At 34.0% G+C, this 9,139-nt stretch overlaps 1 protein-coding gene across 3 annotated transcripts; it reads right to left on the reverse strand.

The window, feature by feature from the left end:
• Positions 1-1,936: 1,936 nt before the first annotated feature.
• LOC137253304 (uncharacterized) lies at positions 1,937-3,222 on the reverse strand. 3 transcript variants are annotated; one of them, XM_067789989.1, is made up of 4 exons: positions 3,141-3,222; positions 2,468-2,656; positions 2,229-2,385; positions 1,937-2,161 (listed from the first exon to the last, which is right to left on the reverse strand). In XM_067789989.1, exons 1-4 carry the CDS (start codon positions 3,168-3,170, stop codon positions 2,019-2,021), a joined length of 519 nt encoding a protein of 172 aa, XP_067646090.1. In that variant the 5' UTR covers positions 3,171-3,222; the 3' UTR covers positions 1,937-2,018. The 3 variants fall into 3 exon arrangements, with proteins under 3 accessions (XP_067646090.1, XP_067646089.1, XP_067646088.1); XM_067789988.1 differs by having other exon boundaries at positions 1,940-2,161; positions 2,229-2,382; positions 2,444-2,656; XM_067789987.1 differs by having other exon boundaries at positions 1,947-2,161; positions 2,444-2,656; positions 3,141-3,221.
• Between the last annotated feature and the right edge of the window lie 5,917 nt (positions 3,223-9,139).

Below are 9,139 nucleotides of genomic sequence, written 5' to 3' on the forward strand. Positions count from 1 at the left end.
CAAATATGATATGTGAAATATACAAAAATGCAATTTAAGTGTATAGTTGCCAATTTATACAGATATGTATGTGGATAAAGGTTTTGAAAAATGTGTATATTGTAAGTGAAAGTGCTATAGAAAGTTGCTAAGTTTGCAAACCTTAACAACAAATAACTTGTAAACTATAAGCCAGGAAAGCCCCTTCCTTCACCCTAAAATAAACCTTTTTTATATGAAGGGGGTGCTATTCTAAAATTTTCCCGATCTCGGAGGGATCCACGGGTAATTTTTCGGTTTTTTGTTAATCTTTTGAACGAGTTGAAACTTTTATTATCCGCCTTCGGATTATTCACCCCTATTCTGCATTTCGATTACGTTACGGCCAAAACGCGTCTATTAATACCTTCCCCGACGGTTTTGGTCGTGTCTTAGCAATCGTCCCCGGTAATAAAGTATCACAATTTGTTAATTAAAATTTTCCAAAACATATAGATTGTAAAGAGAGATGTAATTAAGTGCTCACTGGAAAGTAAATAAGGATATTTCTTTGTAATTTTTCAATAAAAATTTTACGCAGTTTTCGTTAGCAGCTACTACACTTTTCTTGGACCTAAGAAGTACAACAGTACCAAATAGCATCCACAAAAAAAAAACCAAGAAGAAGAAACATCCCTACTAGACAGCTGACAATCAGATGATTGATCATCTGTCAGGAAGTGCTGTAGGAAAGTCACATCAGGGCGCAGTACGAATATCCCATTACGTTTGCTCTAGCAGTATGATAAACCTGATGGGTTTGGCTGTATACGTGTGACTTCAGACATGATGTAAACATTTGTCATGGCGGAGGCATCATGCCGAATGTAAACATTTGTCAGAGCGGAGGCATCATGCCGGATGTAAACATTCGTCAGAGCGGAAGCATCATGCCGGATGTAAACAATTGTCAGAGCGGAGGCATCATGCCGGATGTAAACAATTGTCAGGGCGGAGGCATCATGCCTGATGTAAACATTAGTCAGGGCGGAACCATCAAACATGATGTAAACATTAGTCAGGGCGGATCCATCAAACCGGATGTGTAAATCAATCACAGAGGATGCATCATAATAAATAAAACATATACAGATATATGTATATAAAAATTCGTTTATTATTCAATATATGTGCACTTTTATATAGTACTTATGATAAAAGACTATAAAAATATCTCAAAACGTCCAATTAAATATATATATCACATTATTTATTCTCACTTAGTTTTACTTATTTACTTATATATCTGATTACTTTTTTTAATGTTTTCATTGTTCATTAAAATTTCGTTTCTTGAAATAAAGTATATTTACATTATTTTTTTTATTTTTACCTATTTACGTATATATCACATTGCTTTTCTTTATGTATTCATTAAAATTTCATTTCTTTAAAAAGCTAATAATTGTTTGGCTTTTCATTCTCAGGTACTTATGATAAAAAACTATAAAAAATATATATATTGCATTATTTATTATAACTTTTACTTATTTAAATGTGTAGATCATTACTTTTTTTAAGGATTCAGTATTCATAAAAATGTAATTTCTTTAAAAAAACATAAATTGCATTTTTATATCAGATTGCTTTTCTTTATGTGTTCATTATTAATTAAAATTTCATTTCTTTTAAATTTTGTTCACAACATGTTTTGTCAAAAAGGCTTTTATTTATTAGTTAATTGTCCTTTTTGTCTCAGGTAGTTATGATAAAAGCTATATAAAAAATTCAAATAAATATTGGGACTAAATTAAAAAATATTTCGAAAACTTAAAAAACTTCATTTAAATATCACATTATTCTAACTTAAAAAAAGTAACTGACTAGCTTAAAAATATTACGAAAACTTAAAAACTTCGTTTGTATATTACATTAGCCTAACTTAAAAACAGTAAATAATTAACTTAAATATATTCCGCAAACTAAAAAAATTCAAAAACATATAAAAAACCGAAAATTTAAAAGCTCCAACTTAAATGAAAAAGAAAAGAGGAAACAATTCATTGCGCTGGTGGGCTTGTCTGTGCAGTAACTAATTTTTGCTTTTTGCCGAATTTCCTTTGTGCCATCCTGTGGTGGCTGAGTTCAACCGCCTTTCTCATTCCTTTTTCATACGATGCATGTCCTTGGTGTATGAATACATCTAAAAACGTACCAAAAATCAATATAGGAATACAATCTAGAATACATCTCTCTTTATAACATCTTACCGCGAAGAAATGTCTCGAACAAGGAAAGCTTTTGGAGACTTTTCTTTCCAGCTGCTCCCGCCCAGTTGTATTCTTCCATCAACGTGTCACTAAAAATTTCTTTAACTACTCGGGGTATGTCCTCTGAAATGCCCTTAATTTTGAACATATGAGCCTTCTAAAGTATGAAAGCGAAATTAAATTATGGTAAAAGATAACTTTTTGGGTCAAATTACCATTGCTACAGCATACTCCTCTACCTTCAATCTTTCTTCTACCCTTAGAACCTCTAATACATTCTGGAGAGGCAATGCGCTGGCAACTTCATCCATGTACTTGTCTCTGACTTCCCCAGTAATTTTGCACACAGAGCTTTCCACCTTCTTCAGCGTCACCTTGCACTCTCGCATTAAGTGCTGTTGCGCCAAAACTTCACTCTTCGGTACCGCCTGTTTAAAATGAAGGTTTATTGTTGAAGTATATATATTAACAAGAAACGAGTTGAAAATTGGTGTTACAAAATATTATATGCTCAGATGTGAGCTTTAGCATCAAAGTAGTTTGGTTGAGATATGGTCGGTACCTTTTTTCGTTATCAGCCCAATTCTCAATGTTTTCCCGGAGAGATTTTGCCCGTTCTCCATACAAAAATGGTTGAGAATGGCAAATTTTTGTATGGAGAACGGGAGAAATCTCCCCGGGAAAAGGATTGAGAATTGGGCTGTATATTTAAAATAATAATCTATCGTTGTTGGACGGCCATAACCGTTTAGACGGTTAAGCGCCAATTAAGTAGGAAGTAAGTAATCTATCGTTAGGCGAATGAAACTAATATTCTGCATAGCAAAGATTTGTATATACACAAAAAAGCCTAAGCCATTAGAGAATAATTGAAGCGAAAAGTAAAATGAATTGAATAAAAACAATACTTACATCTTGCTTTATTTCCTCCAACATTTTCATTAGTACGCTTTGATTATAGCTGAGTGTACGTTGCTAAGTTTAAAGAATACAGAAAGTACTTTGCATGAATATTGTAAAATACAAATATCTAGTTAAATACAAAATCATTTTGAATTTTAATGCTATTTTTCCTCCGTCTCCTATTACCCTACTTCTTATATTCTGTTCAATTTGATCCATCTTATAAATAATCTCCATCAAAACTCTCAGCACATCTATAAAAAGAATAATATATGTTTAATATCTTATACAAAACAATGGGGCGTATTCATAGTCAAACTTAGTTAAGAACTAAAAGTTAGTTACAGCTTTTTGACATAATTTTCTATTGGCTATCTGTCGAAAAAGCTTCAACTAACTTTATGTACCGCAATATGTAATATACATCACAGCTACCTAACTGATAGCTTTCTTGTTGGGGCATTGAAAACGATAGAAGTCAGCTGATCAAGTTATTTTGTTGCACATATCTACCTTTGGCTAAAATATTCGTGCAAGTTTAAAAGACACTTAGGAATGAAAAAAACTTTACTGGTGATTAACTTGGTGTATAGAGTAACTAAATAACTCTAACCCATATCAAACTGGATGTGAGACAGCTCTCAAGCCCAAAAAACTTTTGTTATAATGCAAAATAAATAAATAGTGCAGTGAATTGATAGCAAGGGCGGTAATTCTTTACTTTAGCTCAGAACTGCTAAAACTCGTCCAAAAATATCAGGAGAGGTGTTAAAAGACGCGCTTTGGATCCAAGATCACGAATCCAAAAGCGTAAATTCAAAAGTTTATTTCGTTTGAGATATTTGCAAACAAATTTGAAATTTTGATTGATTTTGTGGTACCCACAAGAAAAACTGGGTAAAAGTGTTTTGCGCGGATATAGTTGTGGTCTCCAAACCGGTGTTGGACCCACCCAGAGTAGTTTTTTAAAAGCGCGGCCAAAGGCCGCCAATGCAGAAAGGTGTTCTGCGCAAAAAATATGGGTAATAGTGCAGTTTACGGTACCCACCGAAATTTGGGCCAAAATTTTCGAGTGAGTTATCAAAAGACGCGTATTCACGTCTAGATCAAGAATCCGAAAGCGGAAGTTAACTTTTTTATCCATTCAAAAGATATTAACGAAAAACCAAAAAGAGACCCCGGGCCCCTCCGAAACCGGGGGTGGGATCCATAGTATTTTTGCGCAGAACACATTTCTGCGTTGGCGGCCTTCGGCCGCGCTTATAATAAATAACCCTGGGCTACGCCATGCCAAGTCCGGGTGTGTGGTATAACCGTGGCTACCGCCACGGTGATGCACAATTTTTTTTGTGGGTATCAACACAACAACAACCACATTAAAATCGCCAACTTCAACTGCAAATATCTCCGGACAGAGATAAAATTTTTCTTTTCCGCCTTCGGATTATTGTTCTCGAGATTAATACCTCACTCGATAATCTTAGCCCAACTTTAGGGTGGGTACCGTAAACTGCACTACTACCAAAATATGGATCCCACCCCCGGTTTCGCAGTGCTTCGGGGCCATTTTTTGGTTTTTTGGAAATATCTTTTGACAGAAATAAAATTTTGAATTTCCGCTTTCGGATTCATGGTCCTGGGATCAAAACGCGGTCGAGTTGTAGCAGTTGTGAGCTAAAGTAAAAAATTACCGCAATGGGGTGCTCTACATAGCAAATTTCTTTGTGATTACTATATCTGGTTCTGCTTTAATAGTGGTGGAAAGTGCAGCGACGTTATGTCGGGGAATGTTTCCAGTTATGACTTGTTGCAATGTAGGAATTCTTTTGCTAAACCAGAGGGCCCTTTATTCAATCCTGCGCTATTAAATTTAATTATCATGTTACACCTGGATATTATACCCGTCTTTGTATTAAAGGGTGCATCTATACTTGTAAATGTAACTTCTGGCATGATATTACATGGAACTTTCATCTTGGCAATCATTTCTTTGCTTGGACAATGGAAAAATATAGAAACATTACATCTGGATTATCTGTTTTCTAAAAAATAAGTCTGAAATAGGTCGGTGTGCAATCCCATTCTGCGATAGGGCAGCAATCGATGTGCAAATGTATTAGGGCGGACTGAATAAATATAAAGCTTTCTCTTTTGGTATAGTGAAAATATGGTTAAGGACATTCAAAGAGATGGTCTATCAACATTTAAGCTTTTAATTTTAAAGTTAAGTGGTGTTTATCACAATTTTTGTTTTCACATACAAATAACATGGGGATATTTGATTTTTAACTATATGTGGGCAAATGATTTGTGTATAAACGAAAGGTAGTACTCTAGAAGGGGGGTTTAAAACAACCAAATGAAAATTTAAAAAATTACCTCCATTAGGTCCTGCCAGGTTGACTTCAATTTGGTTGGTTCCAACATCTTCAGCCTGATCTCCTTGTAGCAGCCCTTCAGCCTGATCGACTACCATTCCTGCTGAGGAAATGGCAGCACATTCGGCGTCAGATGTAGCCTCATTAAAACGCATATTCGTTGCAAACACTTTATTGAAAGAATTCGCTGAAAATTATTGAAAGTTAACTTATGTACAAATCATGTACAAGAGATTTTCTTACCATTATTTGTAGATTCCATAACTGCACTTCTTGTAACTGGACTCTTCAAAAACTTTAGAATCAAAAGCTAAAGCATACGTTTTAATTATATTTTTAATATTTATTTATTCGAAAGTGTGGAAAGAGTTACTTTATTGAAAGTTTATGAAACAAGGGTTAGGAAAAAGTGGCTTAATTGGAAAACTCATGGAATAGGTGGTGAAGAAGGGGTATAAGCAAAAATTTGCTTTCCTGAGGGATACAGAAGTACTTGTAATCAAGATCTTCTCTCTTTAAATCAACCAAATTTAAGCTTGGCTCACTTGCAACAACAATACCTAAACTATCGGAGGAGCTAACAGGTACATCGAAAAAATTTTGCGTTTTCCGAAAAACAGTACATTGCACTATTTCCAATTCTCCTGACCCTACAAGTTCTACTACCTTTATAGGGCCGACTTTTTTGCTATAACAAAAACAGTCTTTATCTTTCTTTAAATCAATATCGAAAGAGCATAGATTGGAAGGTTTGTGAATCGATGAACTTACATCCTGCCTTTCTTTCAACCTTAAAAACAGCTGTTGCAATATTTGATTTGGTTTTCTTACTATCTTTTTTAAAAATTGCATACAATTTTCAAACCTGTAAGCAGAAAAGGAATCTAAAGGACCAAGGTCTTTGACACATGCTGACAAGTGTAATAAACCATGAATGTTGAAAGTAACGCTTTCCTTCCCAAACATTATACTGAACTGCGTGACGAAATGCTCTAATATATCTTGGGCAACATCAGCCTCAGACCTAAACGACCTTTCACTTGAAAGAAGTCGAATGCCGGTATGTAGTAGTAGGAAAAGGAAGTACAACTCACTACTTATGCAGTCTTTTAAAACAAAAATGCCTGTGTATAGCAGGAACTGTCTGAATTCCGTTGCTTTCCACCGACTAACTTCATCTAAACTTCTCGCAGTACGACAGAATTCAGACGGAAAGTAATTCGAAATAAATTTAATATTTTCATTTATCTTTCGGATATTTGCATCGCTATTCGCTTAGAACAGCAAAAACTACAATGCTAAATATGTTAAACTGGCTCAGTGTAAAACAGTCGATATATTATTTCACATTGAAATTTATACATCATATGAAATTACGAATAACACCGAATTATCTCAACGGGAGAATACATTTTAATCATGAAATACATAACTATGGAACTAGAAGCAGCGGAAATATAAGACTGCCTAGAGTAAGAACGGAGTTCGCGAAGAAGACTTTAGAATATATAGGTTATAAAATGTACAATGAATTACCAAATGCGATAAAAGACTGTGAAAATATTAATAAGCTTAAAGCAAAATTATTTTTATACTGTAAGTCATTAAGCATGTAATGTATACAATTTATTTATATATATATATATATTTTTTTTTTTTACCTTGAACTAGGTCTTAAAGACCGTAAATAAATAAATTATTATTATTATTATTCAAACTTTTTAAAAACCTTTTTACGACACCTAAATCTACCAAATGCATACAGTCTAGTGGAAACTGAGAAACCATTTTAAAGTCGGCATCTTCTAAAACGGTTTTCTGTTGCCTGAATTGAGGACTGTGGTGAGACACATGATCTCTTTTCTCAAAACTTATATCCGTCCTGGGTATACCAGACGTTGTGGGTAAATATACTTTCCCTTCCCAGTCACCCCCTATATGACACCTGGGGCATCCATGTTTGGCATTAAATGACATAACACCACTAACAAACGCCCTAGCTGGGGAGTCGCAAATGAACACACGCACATCAAATCTTAACAACACTTTATTGGGACCGACAGCAATACCGTTTTCTCGCAGGGATTTTGCCTCTGAAGCGAACTTAGCCATAAAAGGATGATGCATTAATTATGATAAGTGAAAATAATATTAATACTGCACTCGCCAAAATGCAACATGAAATAAATAACTTGTATAAATGGTTGTGTGGTAATAGACTGAAACTAAACATAAATAAAACTAAATATATGATAATAACAAGGAGGAATATCAATGAGGAGGATATAGCCGAGCTAAAAATAAATGATGAAATCATACAAAGAGTTAACAGTATAAAATACTTAGGAATAATAATTGATAATAAACTCAAATTTGAAGATCATATAAATTATACAATTAAAAAAGCTGCTAATAAAATAGGAGTGATGCAGAGAACAACGAAATTCATTCAGAAAAAGTACAAAATAATCTTATATAAATCAGTTATAGAACCGCACTTCGTGTACTGCCCGTCCATTCTATTCATAATATCGGATAAAGAAGTAGACAAGCTCCAAAAGCTTCAAAATAGATGCATGAGATTTATTCTTCAGAAACCTAGAGATACACGAACGGCTGACATGTTGAAGACTTTAGACTGGTTAAGTGTGAAACAAAAGATTTTTTTCCACTCCATGAAATTCATATTTAATATTAAACATGGAAATGTACCTGAGTATTTAAATAAAAATATAGCATTAGTTGAGCAAACTCACAACATAAATACGAGGAGCAAACATAATTTCAAATTGCCGTTTTTTAGAACTGAAATTGATCAACAGAACATTTTCTACAAGGGTCTGAAAAGTTACAATGAACTGCCTATGGATATAAAAAGTTGCAACCAAATAACAGTATTTAAAACAAAATTATATGAATATTGTAAAACCTTAGCTATAAGATAAAAAACTGTAATATTTTCAAATTTACGAATTAGGCTTCTGGCCGTAATAAATAAATAATCTAATCTAATCTAATCTAATCTAATCATATTTTCAGGCTTTTTAAAAACTGAGAAGCTAGCTATAACAAAAGTATCAACACTAGGAAAATGTACTAGTGCTCCAAGAATAGGCCATAAAACTCGACTTGAACTGTTAAAAAGTTTGAGACCATCTACTCCCACATCAATTAAAACCTCTTCTTGTGCCTCCAAAAATGAAAATTGTTTAGAAACTAATTGGTCTTGTATACCAAAGTACAAAAATTCACCATTTGACATAGATTCTACACTGACTTTTTCTCGAAAGGTGTCTAAAAGAGTTTTGGCACACAACGGTACATCCTTTATCCCACCCTTTTGGAGTGCCTGAAGAAGTCCGTCTATAATATTATGAGCAACTTTAAAATCTATGGCCCAACTTCTTAGCAAGTCGTTCAGATCCGTACCTGCACCCTCTTCTACATAATAACTTTGGGCACCTAAACACTCTTCTACGCTTTCATCACAATTACTTCGAACACTATCAACTGGCAAACACTGACTTTGCAAAATCTCACTACTCAAAGGATTAGCCTCACTTTCCAAAGGATTAGCAACACTTTCCAAAGAATTAGCAACACTTTGCACTTTATCTTGAGAGGACTTCT

Source organism: Eurosta solidaginis, chromosome 5 (genome assembly GCF_040869045.1).
Source record: "Eurosta solidaginis isolate ZX-2024a chromosome 5, ASM4086904v1, whole genome shotgun sequence".
In the NCBI taxonomy this organism is placed as follows: Eukaryota; Metazoa; Arthropoda; class Insecta; order Diptera; family Tephritidae; genus Eurosta; species Eurosta solidaginis.